Below are 22,991 nucleotides of genomic sequence, written 5' to 3'. Positions count from 1 at the left end.
ACAAATGTATTTAAATGTTAGTGATTGATAAAATTATAGAAATACATAATTTTGGGTTTTAATATGATGTGTGTGTGTGGGAAAGTATGCATGAGCTAGAGAGATTTTAAATGTTAGTCAGGTGATAATATGTTACATTACTGTACTTTTTACATTTATTTTCTCTTCTAGTTGTATTTTATGATATAATTGACCGAAGAAGAGGTGTTAAGGTTTACCCGGGTGTTATGTCCTAGGAGAATGGCAGGATCTGATTCTTTCTGTGATGTTAGTCTTACTTTCCAAGTTAGAATCCCAGCTTTTTTTTTTTTATGCATTTCTTCCATATCCTCCTCCTACCTCCCCTTCAAAGAGTTCCCTATTTATATTTACATTTCCTAAAAAGACTCCTTAAGAGTTTGCAGCCAGAGTGTCCAGGCCTTTATGATTTATGCAAGACCACCGAGAATGGAAAATGTACTGTCACTTTTCATATGTTCTCTGTTAAACATGAATTAAGCATGCATTGGCAGTTACCAGGGTTGAAACCTTGACAGCTGGAGCCTCCGCTCACAAGTTTCAACCTTGTGCTAATTCAACCTGTTTATGTCCATTATCATGTAGACATGATAATGCATGAGATAGATTTGCATACAATGGAGGCAGTGCATGCAAATCTGTCTGATGCATATTCATTGGGGTTATCATGAAAACCAGGCCTGTCTGTGGCTCTTGAGACTGGAGTTGGCCACCCCTGACCTAGAATGTCAAATTGTTTCTTCCTTTAATTTAAAGCGTGTTTTATATGTAGACAGAGTTAAACTGATGTTTGAACAATCTTCTTGTTGCTTTGATAAGAAGAGTTTGGAGATGTTGGAGAACTCAGTTAAACTGGTCATATTCTGTCTCTCCATGTAATTTCAGTAGGCAGATTCTGCAAATGAACCAAGGATATTTTCTTTAAAGATCCAAGGAAATGAGTTCTTTATTTCATTCCATCATTTGCTGAATGTGTCCAATTTCAATATTCATGGCACAATCTAAAAGCCTAAACAGAATTAACCAGGTTTGAAATCTATATAAGAGGATGGGGACAGTGGCATGATCAGCAACATAGTGGTTCTGTATTTTGGTTAATTTAGCCTTACTCCCCAGGTCCACTTCTTAGCTTCTCCTCTTACCATCCTTTGCCCCTCTTCCCCCCAACCACGCTTCACAGATCACAGAATTTCAGAGGTTTGCAACCTTTTTTGGTTTTTACTTTTATATGAAACATGCTGCTGAGGTCACAAGAAAAATAAAAATTTGTGTGCACACTTAAGAGAATAGGATGGAACTTGTTCTCATATCGTCACAGTTGTAAGAATACGTACTCAGGGAAAGCCACATATTCTTTGGATCATGAGACATCTGATAGGCCCCCAGCCCAGCTAAACTTCCGAAGAGCAGGCCGGCAGCCAGAGAAGGGACGCTACCTAAAAGAAATGACAAGTAGTTATAAGCATTTTTTAAAACACTTAAAATCTCATAAAACCTGATGGTTCTCAAAACAAGATAATGCCTTCTTTCTTCAGGATCCAGTAACAAGTGAAACTTTGAATACTAGAAACCCATTAGAACTGGTATATGCAGAAAGACACTAAAAAATGGGTCCAAAATTTACAGTATTAAATTTAGCAAAGGTTTGTTACCAAATATGAGCATGTCTCACAGTTCTGCAGATCAGTGCCAGAAGAAGCTGGTCCCAAATGCTAGAACTTTCCCCAAGCTCATGCACCACTTGAGGGCAATAGAGATGGTGAGACCCAATACCTTCAATTCTTTTGTGATTCTATCAAGTACCGAGAAAAAAAAATAACTTTGCCAGGAGAGGGGCAGGTGAGCTTTGTAATTTGATTACATGCTCTCTCTGGAGAAAAAGCCAATTCTTTCTAGCTGGTATCTCTTGCCATACAAGGCACCCATTTAATGGGTAGTCAGTCACAGCTGTGACATTTTAAGGGCTGATCATCCAAAAAAATTTAAAAAGCCCAGTACAAATTGCAAAAGAAAGAAATGGAGAGAGAAAACATCTTTTGCAATTTGTTTTTTTTTTTTGTTTTTTGCACTTCATATAACCAGAAAAAAAAAGGTAGAACACTGGAGAGAGAAATCAACAAGTATGAGTAATAAAAGGTGGGCAGCATACATTATCTGGAGGCAGTGGCCCAAGTTCAAATTAAGGGCTCCCACAATGGGAGGGGGATGGAATCCATCTTCTTCCTTGGGCAAAATGTATGCCACTGTCCTGAAACCATGAAAAGCCCAAATTACAGACCCGACAGAAGACACTCTGTAGGCACCAGAGTCCCGTGAATCTCTGAACTTAGCTCCACATCATGGTTCAGACTGGTTAAGGACATTGCCATGGCTCTAACAGCCTGGGCTTTGACATATCCAGCCAGATATTAGAAAATAAGTAATTAAAAGCATGTATATATTTTCTACACAAGTAGGCAAGGAACACATGAAATCCTCTTCTTCACCTCAATAGCATTCTAAAATGTATTTTACTATTTGTCAACACTGGACAGAGATGGAGAAATTACTACTTACTTGATAATTTCCTTTCTTTTAGTGAAGGACAGGTTAATTCCAATGAGTGGGTTATGCATCTCTGCCAGCAGATGGAGCAAAAAGCTGATGTCACAGTCATATAGTCCCACCCTGACATCAGCCCACCAGTATTCTCTGGAAAAGCCAAACCGTGAACAAACTGATTATTCTTGAACATTATTATCAACAGGCAAACATTTATGTTTCTCAACCAACAGGAACACTGAACTCAGTCAAAGAAAGGAACATATCTAGCAAACTAAGGACTATAGAAGTCACCAGTTACCAACGAAGAGCTGGAATCAAACTCTGTACAGCACGCCCTAAGAAAGACTAACCACCAGTTCAAACACCAGCAGCCGAGGGCGGGTCTTGGATTGACCTACTCTTCACTAAAGGAAAGGAAATTATCAGGTAAGTAGTAATTTGTCCTTCTTCAGCATTTGGGTAAGACAGTCCCAATGAATGGGATGTACCAAAACTAATCTTAAAGAGTGGGAGGCTGCCAGCAGTTCAGGCAATACCACCCATTAAAAGGCGTTATCCTCCCTAGCCCTAACATGCAAGCGGTAATGCTTGGAGAAGGAGAGCAAAGATGAAATTTGCCGAGGGGCAACATGGCCAATAGGCAACAAGCGAAGTTTTGCCCATGATACCACCTGAACCCACGATGAATGTGGTCTAATCTATCTCAGTAAGTTCAGTAGCTATATAGGCTGTCGAATTGCCTGCATCACCGGAGCTCCTAACTCACCTCCACCATGGAGTATAAATAGGCGATTAGACTTCTGAACAGCTTTAAATCACCTCCTAACACCACCGTAAAGAACACTTGACATCGAAGGAATGCAAAAGGCATCATCATCTCTGTCCCTGTCCAAGGCAGGCAGAGAAATGGACTGATTCAAATGAAACTATGAAACCACTTTGGGCAAAAAATAAAAGGCACCATCCAAAGTGGAACCTCATCCAGAGAAAAGGCTCACGGCAGGAAAGAGCCTGCAGCTCAGAGACCAGACGTGCCGATCAGATTAATACCAGAAAAAAAGCTGTCTTCAAGGTAAGCAGCCAGAAGGAAAGAGTCCGCAGCGGTAGAAAAGTCGGACTTGCCAAAAACACAAGGACTAAGTTAAGGTCCCTCAGAGGCACCGGAAGCTGCAACAAGGAGCCAAGATGTTTAATGCTCTGCAAGAAACGGGGCACATCCGGATACCAACCCCGGAAGAATTCTACCCAGGAAAAGAGGATAGGTCCATTCCAGGCCCCATAGGCTCGAACCGGATGTCCTGAGAGCTAGCGGCTCCTGATGACTCGGCCCGGGATTCAACCAAAGGAGGGGATACTCTCATTGTGTCACCATAAGTCCCAGTCCCACAGACCGTGGAGATGGACCATCACCATTAAAATCAGAAGGGAGTAAATCACCCCGAGCATCCAGGCAATGCTGACACAGGCTTAAAAAGGCTGCGGCTGAATGACCCTAAAGAGGCATGCAGTACAATAGGTAACAGCTTAGGCTTCCTTGACGCGGGCACCATAGCTGTACGTATGCAGAACAGTTAAAGCTTGCGCCTGGAATATGCGTGCATAAAACCTGTGCCCAAAATAAGTGTGCGTGCAAGTATACTCGTCTAGGCTGCACGCCCAACTAGGCGTCCAATCAGGGTGCCCAGTAAACCAAGGTACCTAAGCAGGACGTACAAATGGACACACAAACGGACGCGCGCCAAGCAGCCCTCAGCACAAAAAACACGCACAAACACCTCGTGGCCTACCATGCACTCAAAAAGGTAGAAGCCTGCGAGCGGGGCCTAGCCAAATGGCTGCTCAACCCACCATACCTGAACTGCCTCCTCAGCTCACAAAACTCCACAGAGTCGTGAGTGGGCTAGCCTATGATTTTTATTTATTTTAAGAAAAATGTTCACCTGAGCTTAGCCCTCCGAGATTAAGAGAAGGAACTGGTCCCGGCCATGGCGGGAAAGAGCTAAACCCTCAGCACCGAGCCTCTCTCGGCCTGCAACTGTTAATCGCACTTCAGGCTCAGGCCCCTCAAGGCTACCAGACTGAAGTACTCTACTGAGGGAGGGACTGAATGGTATTCCTCAGGAGACAAGCTGTGCTATAGCCATTTCGTCCCAAAAAAGACTAAGTTGGGTATACAACCGGATGCGCAGGAGCGCATACTGATGCCCACCACGAAAAAGGTGCAAAGTCACCTTATGGCCTATCGCGCGCCAAAGGAAAAAATCTTGAAGCGGGGCCTAGCCAAACAGCTGCTCAACCCGCTGTGCCTGCACTACCTCCTCATCTCACCGAACTCCCCAGGAAAGTGAGCAGGACAAGTGGTAACAGACCCTTTTTCCTGTTTTCCTCTCATTGCTGTATTATATTTTATAAATCAAAAAACTTTTACCTGAGCTCGGCCTTCCCTGGCTGAGAGCAGAAATGGGTCCTGGCTACAGGGGGAGAGGGCTAAAGCCTTCACCAGCGAGCTTCTCTCAGAAATAGGTCCTAGCTTTGAGGGGTGAGGGCCTCTCCCAGCTTGCAAACACTATTGGAATTTTTGGTTCATGGCAGTCAAGGCTACCGGACTGAGAACACTCTACTGTGGTAGGTACTGCATAGTATCACCTCAGGAGGCAAGCGGTACTATATAAATGTCTCGTCTTTCTATTATCTCCTTTTGATTCTCTTTTTTTTTTTTTCCCTTTACTCGCAGGCAAACCCCCGAAGAGAAATGCATGTTCAACATCTGCTGGAGATGGAGAATTATGGTGAGCTGATGTTGGGACAGGATTATATGGCCAAGACATCAGCTTTTTGCTCAATTTCCATCTGCTGGCAGAAGTGCATAACCCACTTGTTGGGTTTGACCTACCAGAACGCTAAGGAAGGGGCCCGAACCTGACTATGTAACTGCTTCCCAGAATCCACGTATGCAGGCATGATTACCTCCTAAATCCAGCGAGCTATTGTAGCCCGCGAGACTGGCTCACCTTATCTAGTACCGCCATGGAGGACAAACAGGCGATCCAAACTATGCAAAGACCCAGTGACCTCCAGATACCTGAGGTGCCGCAACAGATGAGACTCTTCTACATCTTTCTCTCTGACCAGAGACCACTTTCGGTAAAATGAGAAATGGCTCCTGGAAAGACAAGGTCTGCAGCTCGGAAACTGTATGCCCAGAACAATTTGCCACAAGGAGCACTGTTGTCAAGGTCAGAAACCGCAAGGACAAAAGCATGTAGCAGTCAAAACGTAGGGCCTTCCAAAAAATCCAAAGTCAAATTGAGATTCCATAGGAGCACTAGAAACACAAAGGAGGACGAAGATGTTCCACCCCTTTCAGAAAACGGACCATATCAGAATAAGCTGACAAGGATCCACCAGTGACCGTACCCCTGAAACAGGCGAGAGCAGTTACTTGTACCCTTTAAGGAATAAAGGGCCGAGCCTTTACTCAAGCCATCCTGCAAAAATTCCAAAATGGACAGTATCTTGACCAAACAAGAAAGAGTACCATGATCCTCACACCAGGCCTCAAACACTCTCCAAATCCGCACATAGGCCAAGGAAGTGGAGAACTTTTTAGCTCTTAGCAAGGTGGAGATCCCTGCCGCAGAGTATTCACATTTCAGCAAGCGAGCCCTTTCAAGGGCCATACCACAAGACAAAATTGAATCGAATCTTCATGAAGGACAGGCCCCTGATGCAACAGGTTCCTTTGCGCCAAAAGTTGAAGAGGCGAATCCACCAGAAGCCTCCGTAGATCTGCATGCCACGGTCTCCTGCGCAATCGGAAGCACCCAAGAGCACCATCCCTCTGTGGCATTCGATCCTTCGAATCAATCTGCCAAACATGAGCCATGGAGGAAAGGCATACAGCAACTTGCCTTCCAGCCACTGCTGCACTAGGGCATCGATCCCCAATGACCTCAGATCTCTTCTGCGGCTGAAGAAAATTTATGTGGTGCACAAAAGTCACCAACAGATCCAGGAAGGGAGACCCAAGTGATCCCAAATCAGCTGAAACTCCTCATCTGACAACACCCACTCTCCTGGGTCCAGACTCTCCCTGCTGAGAAAGTCTGCTCTTATGTTGTCTTAGCCTGCAATGAGATGCCTGTATAAAACAAGCAGTGCAAAGAGAAAGAAGCTTAGGCTTCTATGTACAGGCACCATGATGGCCGACAGCACGCAGAGTGGCAGCCAGAGGCATGTGTCTAGCTGGTTTTTTTGGGGTTTTTTGGGATAGGCACCTAGAAATTATGCGTCCAACACCTAGGCGCACACACCTAGCTGCTTACCTAGGCAGCCAAAAATGAAACGCATGAAAATTTAAGTACACAGTACCACTTGTGTGCACAAGTAAGCATGTGGCCACAACCTGTCTTTTAACATGGGCACACAGAATACAAGGCCCCACTGTGTACCCAAAAACTGGGCGCACAACCTGGACGCACAGCGAGATGCACAAGCCAGACCAACAATTCTATAAAGAAGTGGTTCTCAACCTTTTTTCTATCAGGACACACCTAAGAGATGATGCTCACATGCATGACATGCTGAACACATGACCATCATGGGACTAAAATAAGCATATGCTCTGCATCCACAGGAGTCCCCTGCTTCCTAACAATGGGCGCAGAGCAGATCTAAGACATTTCCCTGTTCAACTCACCATACAAAAAAAGATATTCTGATTCTGGTGTTATCTTAATAACATCACAAACACCCACTCTGTACATGTCTATCAAACCTGCCATACCTCAGCACCACCAGTGCAATATAATGAGAAAATACAATAAATAAGGCCAATACAAATCTCTAGTAAAGTACCTCATCTCAGTCACATACACACAGAACACAGACAGACCTGCCTTCGACAGATACAGAAGGAATGCATATTCTCAAAACTGACATAGTATGGCCCTTGTACCCAGTTACTCCCCTCCATATCCTCATCACCCCTCACTTTTCCCAATTACTCAATCATCCCTTCACTTGCTCATATCCCTGACCAACATTCCCGACATCCTCATCCCACATCCTCTTCTGTGGGCTCCCTTTCTGCCTTTACCTCTCCCCTTCCATACCCAGAATACCTCTGACAACCTCTTTCCTACCCCTTCCTGCTCAGCATCACTCATTCCATGCTTCCCTCTCCCCCAATCCAGCAGCCCCACACCTCCATCTCTCTCTTCACTCCATCTCTCGTCCCTGCCCAGAAGCCCCCAACCCCTCCCTCCTCTACTTCTCCCTACCCAGCAACCCCAACCTCCTTTCCCCCACTCCTTCCTATCCAGAAGTCTCCTGACTCCTTATCACCCCATGCCTTCCTGCCCAGCAGACTCTTGAACTCCTATCTTCCCACGCCTTCCTGCCCAGTACATTTGCCCCTCCTCCTAACTCCCAGGTCAGCAGAAAAGACTTCAGTCCAAGCCAGAGTCTCCCTCCATCTTTATCAGCAGCAGCAAAGGGCAAGAATCATGAGGCGAGGAAGATGAGGGGGCAGCAGCACAGAGCACGCACCTTTCTCCCTCATGCTCCTGCTTTCACATCCAGGCCCCATGGAGTGAAGAGAGCATCAGCAGCCTCTCTGCCAGGCCAGGCAGAGGAAGATAAAGTTGGTGTCCTGCCAGGCCCATATGAATAGGTGGTGGTGATATCACACACTGATCTGGATGAAGGAGGGAACAACCTCCCACTGGCCAGGAAGAGAAGGAAGCAAGAGCAACTTCCTGTCATACCCAATAAAAGAGAAGACACCCAACCTCTGCCTAGACTGTTGAGGAAAGATCCCAGTCTTCAGCTGCTTCTGTGACACACCTCCCAGCACTTCGCGACATACTAGTGTGTCCCGACACACTTGTTGAGAACCACTGCTGTAGAGGGCAGCCTTAGAAAGCACACGAAAAGACGTTGAGGCCTCAACATGGCGCACAGTGAAAAGCCTCAGAACAGGGCCTAGACTAAGGAGGCTGCTCAAGTCCCTTGAACTCCCACAGAGCAGAATGAACGTCAGACTGGTGAACAGAACAGAGTCATGGGGAGGAAGAAACCCTGTACAAAAAAAAAAAAACCCTGCTAAATCTCTGTCTCTTCTATTCTATTTATTTAAACTTACCAGAGCTCAGCTGTACCTGGCTGAGCACAGAGACAGTCTCCGGCTGCAGGGGGGGGGAGGGCGTGTGCCGTCACCACCTTGCTCGGCTTCCCGCACCCACTGCCTTTCAGCTGCTCAAGCAGTTAAGTCCATGCTGGCAAAACCAACTATTGGACCAAGGCACACATCTGAGGGACCATGGAAATCACCTCAGGAATTCTGAAATAGGTAAGGGACCATTTGGTATCACTGAAGGAGAGCGAGGTGAATTTTATCCTTAATTCTCCTTTATTTTGAAATAAAGTAATCCCCAGTGGGAGATGCACATCCACTATCTGCTGAAGACTGAGAATACTGGCAGGCTGCCACTGCAGGGGTGTATATACTATAACGTTCATTTACTCTGTCGCCATCTGCTGGTAGGAATGCATAACCCATTTGTTCTGGATTCATTAGACTGGACGTTAAGAAAGTGCTCGTAAATACTTATGCCACTCGGCGTGTGCCAAAGTCCCCTGCCACATAACTTTACTTCTACTATAGATGACATGTAAGTTTAAAAAAAAATAAAACAAACTAGGCAGTTCTGCGTGGTTTTAAGAATCGGAGCCAACTAGAGGGAGTGAAGGCTATTAAATTAGAGAAGGTTTGGAGGACCTCTCTCTTAACTGGGCGAACTGGGGATGAACTGGTAAAATTGTCACTGATGGTGCGCACCCCTTTTAAAATGCCCCCCCCCCCCTGATTTAAGTGGTAGAAGTGCGACTTGTACACACAAGTGCAAATATACACGCGGCCAGGCTATTTTATAACATGCGCGCGTATGTTATAAAATGGCTGTATCCCTGGGCGCAGGCCAAAGTGAACCAGCTTTAAAGTTAACGTCTCTAGGTTTACCCATTCCACTCCACTCATGATTTTATAGACCTCTATCATATCTCCCCTCAGCCATCTCTTCCCCAACTGAAGAGCAGATGACACATGACGGCAGCAGACATTAACCACTCAGATCCTTGCATGTTTGATATAATCTGGGCAAAATCCAATGATGGCTGCTTCAAACCCCTATCTTTCCCAGCCAACAGCAGTAAATAACATCATTTCCTGACTGCAGACAGTAAAGAGTTGGCACAACACTGAGGAAACTTTAAAATCAAGCCAACATTATTTTTTTTTTTAAGTACCGAAAAACCTGGCAGTGGTCCTCCAGGGCTCAGAGTTCTTTGATCTGTTAAATTAAGACTGTGCCCCGATAAGGCACAGGGAGTATTGGTATTTGCACTGTGCTCCTACTGAAATGTCACACACACAGTCATCGGCAACTCACCCCTTATCTTCATTTCCAACTTTCTTGCCCACCCCCGACTGTTGCCCCAGCAAAAGGTGTGCAGGGCACGGCTCTCAGGGATAAAACAGATTGCAACCTTACACTGAGCACAAGACCATGAACCCCTTCCTTTCTACAGTGTGTACTAACTTTGTATTTTTTGGATCAGCCTCTATGAGATCACCTGCAAAGTTATTTATCTCATTTGTAAGATGTGAGAAGCTTTGTGGATCAGCATGCTGGCTGAACAGCTTTTCAGTTAGGTCATGTATTCTCCAAGTGGATTGTTCCCTTGCTTGTAAAATGTATTTTCTATGTTCCTTAGTTTGTTTGTTTTTTTGTTCATCTGATGTTTTACAGGGTAATTCATTAAAATGCGATGTGGCCTTATCGCGTGCATTAGGGCGTTAACGCACGCAATAACGACCGCATCGCGACGTTGGCATTTAAATGAGGAAAAAGGGGAGGGGTTAGAGTGGGGTCAGAAAAATTGTCATTCTGGTACCGCTACGGGCAATGATGTTTTAGACATTAATCGCTGGCAGTAGCATTGGAAACACCACCACCTTTCCCACTGGCGGTACGGGGGCGATAGCGTGCGCCGCACCGCGCGCTACAGCTGGGTGCACACTATCGCCCCTTTTTTTTTCCCACTATATTTATAGTGGAATGATGAATCCAGGCCTTAGTTTGTTTGTTGTAATTCTTCTAAAGGAATATTTTATATTGTACTACGCTTAGGGCCTCATTTACTAAGCATTTTTTCCCATAGATGGAGAAGGGGAGAAAAGGTCCTCAGAGTGTTTATCAATCATGTGTGTTATGAATTTATCAAATAAGAAGGTGAATGGAAAAACAAGATTTTGGGGGTACCCCCTCCCCTGGGTATCATTTTAATGTTTATTTTGTTTCTGTAGTTTGCAGAAACAAAACAAAAAAAAGAAATGAAATGGAGCCTTCCCAAGCACCCCCCCTCCCCCGTGCCCCATCTCTCCCAATCCCCCCCTCCCAAAATTGCCAGGATCAGTAACCCCCCACCCCCCCCAACAACGCAGCAAGCCTGAAGCCTCGGGCAGGGTCACGGCATCAGGCCCCGATCAAGGCTTTGGTGTCAGGGACCCCCTCAGATAGGGTAAGTGAGGACCGGGGAGGCTCCTGCCCCAGCAAGTTTTGGAGGATGGATGACAGGTTCCCCCCCAATAAGAAAACCAAAAAAATCTAATTGGGGGGTTTTTTTTTTAACCATTTTGTTTGGAAAACGCTATAAAACAAAATAAAAGATGTCATCCTATTTCATTTTAAATGAATGCACATCCCCAATACTAGTAAACCCGAGGGAGGATAGGGGAGGGTAAAATTGTAACAGGCAACAAAAGAGTTGCTGCTGTTCTGGATAGCTGACGCAGAAAACTGAAATGTATATGTATATTTTAAATTAGTTTCTCTCTTAATCTAGGCCCCTTTTCTGATCTATGAGAAAAATGCTTAGTACATCAGGTCACCTGTGTTATTTCTTTACAATACTCAGCCCCATGTTTTGTTTTCTAAAGGAAATCAATTGTCTGTATTTGGTGCAGCCCTCCCTGGCATTACAAACCAGCTGCCCACCTGCAGATGCTGCCCTCGTCTTCCAAATATTGCAACACTCCCATCACAGTGCCTGGGAAGAGCTCATTAAACCCTCATAAAGCAGGAAAGTGGCTATTTGGGATTTGAAACAGCTGCCTCTCTGGAGTTAGTCAGCCAACACTTAGGGCCTGATGTACTAAAGGGTTTCTCCTATTTTGAGTCTATGATGAGGCATTTCGTTTTGGTGGAAGTACATGAGGCTGTATCATGTGCTCGCAGAATTGTGCATGGACACCCCACCTCCATAGAAGGCAATTTTCATAACCTTTGGGGAATGAAACTATCCATCAGGGTACTTAAGAGCTTGTTCCAATAACGTAGGATATGATATTGGATATGAGAAACTTTAACTGGAACCCTGTAAGTTTTGAAATACAATTAGGCAACTTCCTCTATTTGGAGATGCTATACAGAACGTCATATTAATCTGTGAAAAATTATTTACGAGAAAACCACGTGGTGAAATAATGCTACACAATCCCTTTGAATAAAGCGCCAGTTTTATAAAAGAGTTGCACCTACAGGAGGAAGATCAGACAAAATCCCCATTCTACTACTACTGTTAATCATTTCTATAGTGCTACTAGTGGCATGCAGCACTCATTTTAAATCCTTGTCTACAGGACTTCTGGGGGACTGTACTTGTTCCAAGCCCAGCAGTGCTGCTGTGCAGGAGATCAGTTCAATTTCAGACCACAGCAAAAACTAGAATAATACATATGGGAACATGGGGAGCAGCAGGCACAATCCCAACCACCTCTGTTTTATCAGAGTGAACTTGTACTAGAGATTCCACAAAGGACACACAGTTCAGTCCTCTGACTGAGCAGCATGCCACTATGATGGCTGGGCTAGATGGGGAAGCATGATTAAAATGAGAAAAGAAAAAAAAAAAAACTATGGGTAGCCATGAATGGAGATCTTCAGTAGCCCAAACTCAGGACTGCCTTCCCCACCATTAATGACAGTGAGTGGGGTGGGGACAAATTCCAAATGGGCTAGAAGCACAAACATTAGGGAGACCGAATGTATTACTAAAATGTATGCTTATTTAACAACTTAAGATTTGCCATACTGGGTCAGCCCAAAGGTCCATCAAGCCCAGTATCCTGTTTCCAACAGTGGCCAATCCAGGTCACAAGTACCTGGCAAGATCCCTATGTCTCTTATTTCAGGGATAAGCAGTGGATATCAAGTCCACTTTAATAATGGTTTATGGACTTTTCTTCAAGGAACTTGTCAAAACCTTTTTTTAAACGCAGTTACAAAACATCTTTTACCACATCTTCCAGAAATGAATTCCAGAGTTTGTGTTGAGTAAAAAAAATATTTTCTCTTATTTGTCTTAAATGTATTACCTAGTAACTTCATTGCATGTCCACTAGTCTCTGTACTTTGTAAAAGTATAAACAACCAATTTGCATTTATCTGTTCCTCTCCACTCATTTTACAGACCTCATATCTTCCCCAAGCTGAAAAACCCTAACTTCTTTAACCTTTCTTTACAGGGGAATCATTTTATCCCCTTTTATCATTTTGATCACCTTCTCTGTAACTTTTCTAATTCCACTATATCTTTTTTGAGATGCGATGACCAGAATTGCACATAATACTCAAGATGCAGTCACATCATGGCGCAATATAGAGGTATTAAAATATTCTCCATTCCTTTCTTAATAATTCTTAGCATTCTATTTGCTTTCTTGGCCACCGCTGCTGCACACCATGTAGAGGATTTCAACATACTATCCACGATGACGCCTAGATCCCTTTCCTGGGTGGTGACTTCCAATGTAGAACCTTGCCTTGTGTAGCTATAATTTGGCTTGCTCTTTCCTGTGTGTATCACTTTGCACTTATCCACATTAAATGCCATCTACCATTTAGATAGCCAGTCTCGCAACATCATTTTGCAATTTCTCACAATCTTCTTGTGATTTATCAACTTTGAATACTTTTGTATGATCATCTCACTTGTTCCCATCTCTAAGTCATTTATAAATATGTTAAGAGTCAGTAGTCTCAGTACAGATTCCTGGGACACGCCACCTTTCTCCATTAAGAAAATTGACCACTTAGACATACTCTCTGTTTTCTAGGTCTTAATCAGTCCACAAAAGAGCAGTGCCTCCTATAACATGACTTTTTTAATTTCCCCAAGATACTTTGTCAAATGCTTCCTGAAAATCCAGATACACTATATAAAACTGGCTTAACTTTATCTACATGTTTATTTACACTTTCAAAAAAAAATGTAGCACATTGGTGAGACAAGAGTTCCTTGGTTAAATCCATGCTGGCTTTTCCCATTAAACTATGACTATATATGTTCAGTAATTGTTTTTCTTTATATTAGTTTCAACCATTATTCCTGGCAGTGATGTCAGGCTCAACGGTCACTATTTCCTGGAACTCCCCTGGAACCCTTTTTAATAACTGTTACGTTAGCCACTCATAAATCTTTGGGTATCATAGCTGATTTTAGTAATACTTTACAGATTACTAATAGTAGTCTGCAATTTCATTTTTCACTTCTTTCACCACTCTGGGATGTATTCCATCTGGTCCAGGTGATTTGCTCCTCTGAAGTTTGTCAATTTGCCCTAGTACATCTGAGGTTCACGGAGATTTATTTTATTATCTTTAAATCACCACCTTTAAATTTCACTTCTGACATGGATATCTGCCTTATCGCTTCTTCATTAAAGACAAGCAAAAAATGCATTTAATTTCTCTGCTATGGCCTTGTCCCCTCTTAGTGCCCCTTTTACCCCTCGTTCATTTAATGGTCAAACAGATGCCCTCACACGCTTTTTCCTTCAATTGTATCTGAAAAGATTTTATTATGTTTTTGCTTCCACATCAAGCTTCTTTCCAAATTCTGACTTTGCCTTCTTTAGCAATGCTTTGCATCTTACTTGCCAGTGCTTACGCTGTTTCCTGTTTTCTTCATTCGGATTCCTTTTCCATTTTTTTTTTTTTAAAGATGTTCTTTTGGATATTTATAGTCTCTCTCACCTCATCTTTTAACCATGCCTTCCACTTTTTTTTTTAATGCGTGGAATACATCTGGCCTGGGCTTCCAAACTGGTATTTTTAATTAAATGTCCATGCCTGAGATAAACTCTTAACTGAAAGAAGCAACCGAAAGGGTTATTTCCTATTTTCCTCATTTTATCATAGTCTCCCTTTTGAAAGTTAAATGCTAACGCAGTAGATTTTCTTAGTGACCTCCCTCCAGGTATGAAGTGAAATTTGATCATGTTGTGATCACTATTGCCAACACAGTTACCTCTCGCACCAAATCATGTGTTCCACCAAGGATTAGGTCTAAATTAGCTCTCTCTCTTTTCAGTTATTGTATCAGCTGTTCTTTGAAGCAGTCATGTATTTCATCTACAACACTACCTCTTTAGCACATCTTGATGTGACATTTGTCCCAGTCAATCCTGGGATAATTGAAATCACCCATTTTCTTAGTTTACTAAATTTCTGTTAACATTTCATTATCTGTTCATTCTGACCAGGTGGACAATACACTTCCACTGTTATTCTATCCCTCTTCTCACACAGAAAAGTTTCTACAGTGCATTTTGTTTCCTGCAGAACTTTTATTCTGTTTGACTCTATGCCCTCTTTAGCATATGGCATCACACCTCCACTAATTTGATCCATCCTATCATTGCGATATAATTTGTACCCTGATATTACAGTGTCCCATTTGTTATCCTCCTTCCATCAGGTCTCTAAATGCTAATTAAATCTCTTCAATGAGTGCTATACCCTAACTCTCCCATCTTACTTCTTAGACTTCTAGCATTTGTATACAGATATTTCGAAGTATTTTTTTGTTTGTATTAGCAACCTGCTTATCAAGTGACAAGAGTAATTTGGAATCCATAAGCTCGGTCTGCTCTTTACTTAAAGACACTTAGGCTACTTTAGCATTTTCTTACTACCTCTCTATTAGAATGCCCTAACTTCCCTGTTTTGTTAGTATCCTTCAAAGACACATCATTCAGAACCATGAACTTCTTAGCAACTGTCAGTTTTCCCCCATTATCTAGTTCACAAAACTGCAGAATCTCCTTTTTAAAGGTTAGTGCCAGCAGTCTGGTTCCAATCAGGTTCCGTCAGAACCTATTTCCCCAAAATGTTTCTCAGTGCCTAGCAAATCTAAATCCCTCTTCCCTGCACCATCCATTTATTGAGACTCTGGAGCTCGGCCTGCCTCTGGGTTCCTATGCATGGAATGGGAAGAGTCTCTGAGAATGCAACTGTGGAGGTTCTGGATTTCAATGTATTACTGGAGGCTAAATTTAGACTCTTAACCTCTCTCCTGCACCTTCCTGTTTCATTGATATCCTTAAGTACCTAACCAACTAGCTCTTCCCCAGCACTCTCTAAATATCTCTTCTAGATAGCATGTGAAGTCCACCTCCTTTGTACCAGGCAGACAAGTTACCAAGCAATCCTCATGCCCACCAGCCACTTACATTCCTAATGATAGAATCACCCACTGCAAGGCCATCCTAACCCTTCCCTCCTGGGCATGTGCTCCTGGAGACACATTCTTGATGCAACAAGATAATGCATCATCTGGAGGGCAGATCCTAGCTACAGGATCACTTTCTGCTACACCAAGGTGATGCTTTCCAATCAGCTGACCTTGCTCCTATATTTGTTGAAACTGAAGGGATAAAAACCCACTTCTATCAATGGTGCTCATAAAGGAACAGAAAAACCACAAAATCATCTGCCCTGCCTTGTTTCACAGCAGATGGTGCATCTGGATAAGCGTCCAGTCGGACAAGAAGCTGCACGTCATTAGGCTACACCCAAAGTAGAGGAGACAAAATAACCACCCATTAAGCTGGCCAAAAGGAACAGACCATCTTTAAATTATGACTTAACTTTATATTTTATACTATAGATTCTATGGTTCAAGAAATCAACTTGGCAATAAACTTTCATCAGGATGTTTCAGTACTTCACCTGCTTTGACATAGCCGATAATTCCTCCTGAAGCAACCAGCGTGGCATAGCCAAAACCAACCCAGTCAAGACCCATCCTGGAAAAATACAGAAGGGTATTAATCACAATCAGGGACTAACTGTGCCAGCTTTTTTCCATAAAGCCTTGGGCAAATCAACTCCTAGATTTATTTTTAAAGCATAGGACAAAACACAGTTTAAGCTAACAACCCCCCCCCCCTTTCTTTTAATACAAGATACATTTGTTTTCTGTTTGAAAAGTAAACAGCAGTATAAGAGGGAGAATTGTTTTCTCATCATCTTTTGCAGTTTTCTGAAAAAATTCAGCTATGCTGTATAAACCTGGCTAAGTCTCTGCAACTCGTCTGCCCTTTAGCTTTCAATAGAAACTAGGTCAAAAACACACACCATAAAATTCCAACTATATCTGACTTCAACAGCATCCTCCACAAAACAAAGTCACCAGTTTTAAGTACTGTAAGGATTCTGAGCATCCACAATGTAATACCTAATTTTATTTCTGCAAAATGTTTCATGACATTGTTCAATGTCTGATGTTTTAATACATTGGTGGAGGGGCTCAAAATTGAGTTAATTTAATGCTCTTGGATTTCCCCCTTACAAATAGTACTAAATGAGACTATAAATTACTGCCTTTTATATAAAAGATAAATCCAGGGACAGTTACCCCACAATAAACTGAAATATTGAGTATTAAATATTCTCTGGTTGTTACTTTATACATACTAAACCAGAGAATCTCTAATTCTCAGTATTTCAGATATTGTGGGAGAATCCGGTCCTCCAATTTCTAATCATTTATATAAAAACATTTTATGATTGGTGACCATCCGGTTTTTCATGCATTCACAGTATAAATGAATGCATTCACACCAATGTTTTCATTCTGCCTGGAAAAAGTAGAAAACAAGCATCAGCAGATTGGGAAAGCTGTCAAAATCATTTAAAAAGTGTGAAACAAGGGTTTCAGTTAACCACAAAGGATTTTTTTCTTTCAAAATAAAAATTGATGACACCCTCCAAACATAAGAGTGGTAGAAAAGGTGAGCCTTCCAAAATATAACTTTAAAAAAAAAAAGCCCCTTAGAAATCGCTGGGTACAGAGAACCAATCTAAGGGTAATGAAAGTTTAAAGAATAAAGCTACAAACTTGTGGGACTACTGAGGTCTCTTCTTCAAGCTACACGGTCAGCTTGTATCTTAAAATAAACTTAAAACATAAGTATTAGCACTGGGAGGAGGTGAATCTGCCCATCTACTATGCAGACAGTATCCAGTTCTACAAAGCAGGTTAAAACTTAATTTCTGAGAAATCCTCCTTGCTGAAGTTGTTGACAATATGAATAAAAGAAAACAAATGCAGCTTGCTGGAGGTCCTTTAACTGTACGACTGCCAGTGTCCAATTTCCAAGTTATTCTTTATTTCTCTCTTTAAAAAGTTAAGTTGGAAGAGGGCAGGAGGAACTAATTCGATTTCCCTAAAACGAAGTCCTGCTTTCGTTTTTTCCCCACTCACCGTTTAATAGGAGAGAACAAGAGGAAAGGAGGGGGTTTGGGAAGTAAAGGAAAGCAGCAGCCCCAGTGACATCTCGCCCACCAAGTGCCTGGTTACAGCAGATGAGCGTGGAGGGGCTGCGACCCTGAGCTGTCCCAAGTTGCAACTTCAGGGGCCGAGTAGTTTTAGCAAAAGTTACCAGCTCTGAAACGCACCATTATTGGATAGGAACCTCCCATTTTTCGTATTTTTTTGCAAAACAAAAAATCATACGCTACAATAAAGTTATGTGGACCACAAAATAAATATGAACCCCCCAATGCTTCGTAAATAACAGAACAAAAGCTAGGTTTGCTCTTTGCAGCGGCAAAATCAAAATCCAGAGGTTAATGCGCAGGCCACAAGGCAGGTTCAACCTCCAGTACCTCGAGAAAGAAGCCGCTAGCAGTCACACAGCGTGAAAGGTACCCAGAACAAAGTCAAGCCGCAAGGTCTGCTCCACCCCAGCACCTTCAACAGGGTTCACCAACTCTGCAGATTAGTTGCGCCGCAGCTAACAGCAGGAGGGAAGGGCAAGTCAAGCCCTGAGCAGGAAGAGAACAGACTACGCCCCGCCCCCTCCCAGGCAGGGAGCTAGGAGGGAAGCGCTACTGATTGGTAGGAAGCAGAACAAGCTCCGCCTCCACTCCGCTCCAGTACTCAGACAGCAGGAAACAGGTCCGGGGCCCACTAAGGCTCGGCTGATTGGTGGAATCAGGTGGGAGGACTCTCGAGCTCAGCGGACTCGTTCGGGCTCAACTGGTAGCAGGGACGCACGTCACCGACAGCCAGGGAGCGCAGGCTCGCGACCCTGAAGTTATTGGGCTAAGGCGGCTCGGAGCTGTGCTGCATGTTTTAGTGGACCAGTAAAAAGAAACCATACATTTGCGAATTTCTTGGTTATATATTGTAATGATAAAAAGAATAATTAGTGTAAACTGCCTGGCACAGAGGCACGTCTTGCTCACAGTTCCGGGATTGTCAGAGATACAATAGGAAAGGGTTGCCAACGTTCAGCTATAAAAATTCAGAACACTTGGTTGCGCAGAGTAAAATTTTCACCTATGCTGTGCCCTTGTATTTTAAATTTTTATTACTTGCCTTATTACTAGAAAACTGAAAAAAACAAGGTGCAATCAAATAATCCCAAATATAAAAATACCAACAACATCCTATTAAAAGAGTCAGGAAAATTACAATTATTTTACAACTGCCCCCTCCACAATTAGGAAAGCAGAGTTGCTTACCTATAAAAAGTGTTTCCCGTCGATAGCAGGGCTGAATTAGCCATGCTGTCATGGGATCTGTCCATCAGGTCCAGGAGGCGGAGCTTGATAAAGCAGAGGTTAGACTTTTTGTCCCTCTGCGGCTGCGCGTGGGTTCCCGCGCAGGAAGTACAGATTCTCCTCAGTCTGTTCTTTCCGCGCGTGGGACCGCACGCGGAGCTTGTCTTCTTCAAAATAATGTCAAAATCAGGGTTTAAACGATGCCGATGCGGCAGAATAATGTCTAGGACAGACGGTCATGACCGCTGTTATCGCTGCCTCGGCGTCCAACATAAAGTTAAAGAATGTGAATTTTGCGCTAAAATGTCTCCTCGAGCGCAACGGCAGCGGGCCTACCGACTTCAAGAACTACTTACCACTTCGGACCCTTCCAAAGTTCAATCTTCTCTGGGACCGGCGAAGACAGGCCCGCACCAGAAAAAGAGACCGACGTCCTGTGGTGATTTTTCGGATAAAAGTCAGGGCTCTGACTTTCAACGAGGCCGGCCGCCTCTCCGAGAGCCACAACCTTCCTCTTCAAAGCGCCTCCATGCGGCCTCCAAACATGACGCAGAGCGTTCCTCTCGCCCTACCAGTAAGTCGGCGCATGGACATGCGCACCGTTCTACGGCGCATGACCGCACGGCGCCGTCCTCATCGGCGCGGGATACAAAGAAAACCCTAAAGGCGCCAAAACATTCCTCGGCGCGGTCGGCGTCCCAGACTTCGGCCACTCAGCCGGCGCCATTAGTGGATCTGACTCTCACGGCGCCGCAACCATCGGCGCAGTCGGCACAGCATCCATCATCGGCGCAGTCGGCGCCGCATCCATCTTCGGCGCAGCCGGCGCCCCAACCATCATCGGCGCAGTCGGCGCCCCAACCATCGGCGCAGTCGGCGCCGCGCCAGTCGACTCCACATTCAACTGCGCAGTCGACGCTGCGCCCATTGTGCAAATCGACGCCACAACAAAGTGCTTCAGCGCAGGAATCAACGCTGACACCTGAACACAGAGATCTGCAGCAGCCTCTACCAACGGAATCCACTGCTATTACACATGAGAAGGATTTCTCTACAAAGGACATTCCCCGTAAAATAAGGGTTACCGAGCACTCTCACCGTAAACGAGAATGGTATTCTCTGTCGGGAAAATCCACCCGTGAAGACGCTGCACAAGGGGTCCAATCCTTACTTGTACATCGTAAACGAAAACGTCACTCTTCTCAGTTGGCTGCTTCGTCCAGTTCTCATCCTACTTCCAAGTCTTCTTCCAAAAAACGGAAACGACATCATAGCCGGGACAGTCGGGCTCGTCGACCGCACGAACGCAGTCATCACTACCATTCTCCAACTGATCCGCCGAGATCAGAAACAGTTTCACGAACTCACTCATCATCACCTTCGTCATCTCAGTCCAAACGTGTCACGAAGTCACCTAGTTCACTCTCGGCTTCTCATCATTCAACTTCTCGGAGCAGATCTCTCACTCCGGCGCCTCGGTCTCCTCGACCACAACCTAGGCCTCATCCTGGCCAGAAACCAAAGATGCCGGCTCATGCCAAGGAGGCGTTTCTCCAACTTTCCCAATCCTTTACAGGATTTTACGAGACCCTAGAATCAGCCTTCACTATGACTACTCAGGATGACTTAGCAGGTTCTGAACTGAAATCTCCACCGCTAGTCACAAAACCTCGAGATCAACCTTTGTCTCCTACTTCAGTTCATCAACTTTCGCCGTCGGCCAGTCCACATACTTTCCGAGATTCTCGATCTCCGTCTCCATCTCTCTCACCTTCCTCTTCAACAGGATTCCCTTCTGACCCTCTGGATCAGCCTCCAGAACCCTACTCACCACCAGAGGATCTCACCTATCCTCGATTCCTGGAAAAAATTGGAAAAATTTTACACTTGCCTTTACAGAAGGAAGCAGACCCCCGGGCGGAAACCCTAGGTCTCCTTAAAATCTTCGATACACCGGGAGAACCTCTTGCTATACCACCGCATGACTTACTCCATCAAGTGCTCTTGAAATCGTGGGAAACACCCCAAACTATTACTGCTGTTTCGCGGAAATCTGATCTCAAATTTCGAATGAAAAAGGAACCACCTTATTCATTCCCGCAACTCCCACATGAATCCATTGTAGTTGAGTCTGCAATGCAACGTTTTAAAAAGATGAGATCTCATTCCTTTTACCCACCTAATAAGGATAATCGTTATTTGGATGAGGTGGGCAGAAAAATTTTTCAGAATTCAATGCTGACCACTAGAATCATGAATCATCAATTCTATATGGTTCAGTATCTGTATGAATGCATCCAAGCAACAAAAGGACTATTGACGACTTCGGCGACAAACGCACCACAAACTCTTCACGATATGGAGGAATGTACTAGACATCTCCTTAGGTCTATTTATGAAGGACAATCAAACCAGACACGATCCCGGATTCCAAGCCGGGATCGTGTCTACAAAAATGGATGGATGTAGCTATTGAACACTTCATACTGGTTTGATTGTCACGGAATAAGATGAAAGTTTTTGTCCCCTGAAGCAGGACCTCAAGAGTGGGGGTCCGAAACGCGATCATGTTGGGTTTATGCAGATAAGTATTTTTGCTGAATCAATTGGTATCGGGATTGAGAAAAAGTGACAACTTTAGAGACTTTTAAATGTGACTGTGTTTGGAGTTTTCATCAGCTTGATATGAAGAGATCAAAATTACAAAAAAATGTTTTGAAAAAACTAAAAAAATGTTCTGAAAAAAATATATAAAGTAAACTGGACCAAGAACCATAAAAAAGAGTCTGGTAAAAATACCTTGACCCTGTGAGTAGTGGTCCTACAAACACATTGTGATATAGTAGCTTTTCCTAATTATTTGAAAGAAAGCACCAGATGAATATAGAACCAACATAGCTAGCATAAACAAGCAGAGCGCTCTGAGCCAACCCCAAACTGATTTGTTATACCACACCTTCGAAACCCATATAGCTTTCCCCAATTGTGCAATATTGCCCAAAACCCTTCCCATGAACCCAATGATGTCGTTTCCCAGAGCTGCCCCTTTGAGTCCTGAAGTATCCCATGTTCCCCCAGTGGGATAAGATACTCCTGGGGGTCACGAGCACCAGAAGTAAAGCGAGCGCCTCCCAACATAAGCATACCTCCCCCACAAGCCTCTTCTAGAGGTGAATTGCAACGACTGTAAAACCCAACCTGTAAATATGATAATAAGTCTATTAACCCTGAAAGTCCCATAACTGTAACCAAATTGTAAAGTTATGTTCAAACCCTCCTGAAGAATATAGGAGCGCTGAAACTTGCAAAGCAGATGCTCCATATTAGACAATGCTGACTCTGGACCTCTTGAGACATGTGGAGTCATTAGCCTGTGGCCTGTACAGAGGAGCGTTGAAAATCCGATTGACGACAGAGTCTTCTACCACCTTTATCTGTTCTTTGCCATCGGGGTGCGGAGTCAAGTTTGTGTGTGGCAGCCGCCATTTTAGGTGCTTGGAAGTTAATTTGAAG

At 43.9% G+C, this 22,991-nt stretch overlaps 1 protein-coding gene across 1 annotated transcript in view; it reads right to left on the bottom strand.

Annotated features, from left to right (window-relative positions):
• TMEM14C (transmembrane protein 14C) overlaps positions 1 to 18,769 on the bottom strand; it is a 50,305-nt gene extending 31,536 nt beyond the window's left edge. The window contains exons 1-3 of the mRNA XM_029590647.1: positions 18,579 to 18,769; positions 16,638 to 16,714; positions 1,353 to 1,454 (exon numbers count right to left, since the gene is read on the bottom strand). Coding sequence (XP_029446507.1) covers positions 1,353 to 1,454; positions 16,638 to 16,713 — 178 coding nt within the window. The 5' untranslated portion in view covers position 16,714; positions 18,579 to 18,769. The remainder of the gene's footprint in view (positions 1 to 1,352; positions 1,455 to 16,637; positions 16,715 to 18,578) is intronic.
• Between the last annotated feature and the right edge of the window lie 4,222 nt (positions 18,770 to 22,991).

This window comes from Rhinatrema bivittatum, chromosome 2 (genome assembly GCF_901001135.1).
Source record: "Rhinatrema bivittatum chromosome 2, aRhiBiv1.1, whole genome shotgun sequence".
Classification (NCBI taxonomy): Eukaryota; Metazoa; Chordata; class Amphibia; order Gymnophiona; family Rhinatrematidae; genus Rhinatrema; species Rhinatrema bivittatum.
Note: the sequence above shows the minus strand (reverse complement) of the source record. Positions and strands in the feature narration are given on the sequence as shown.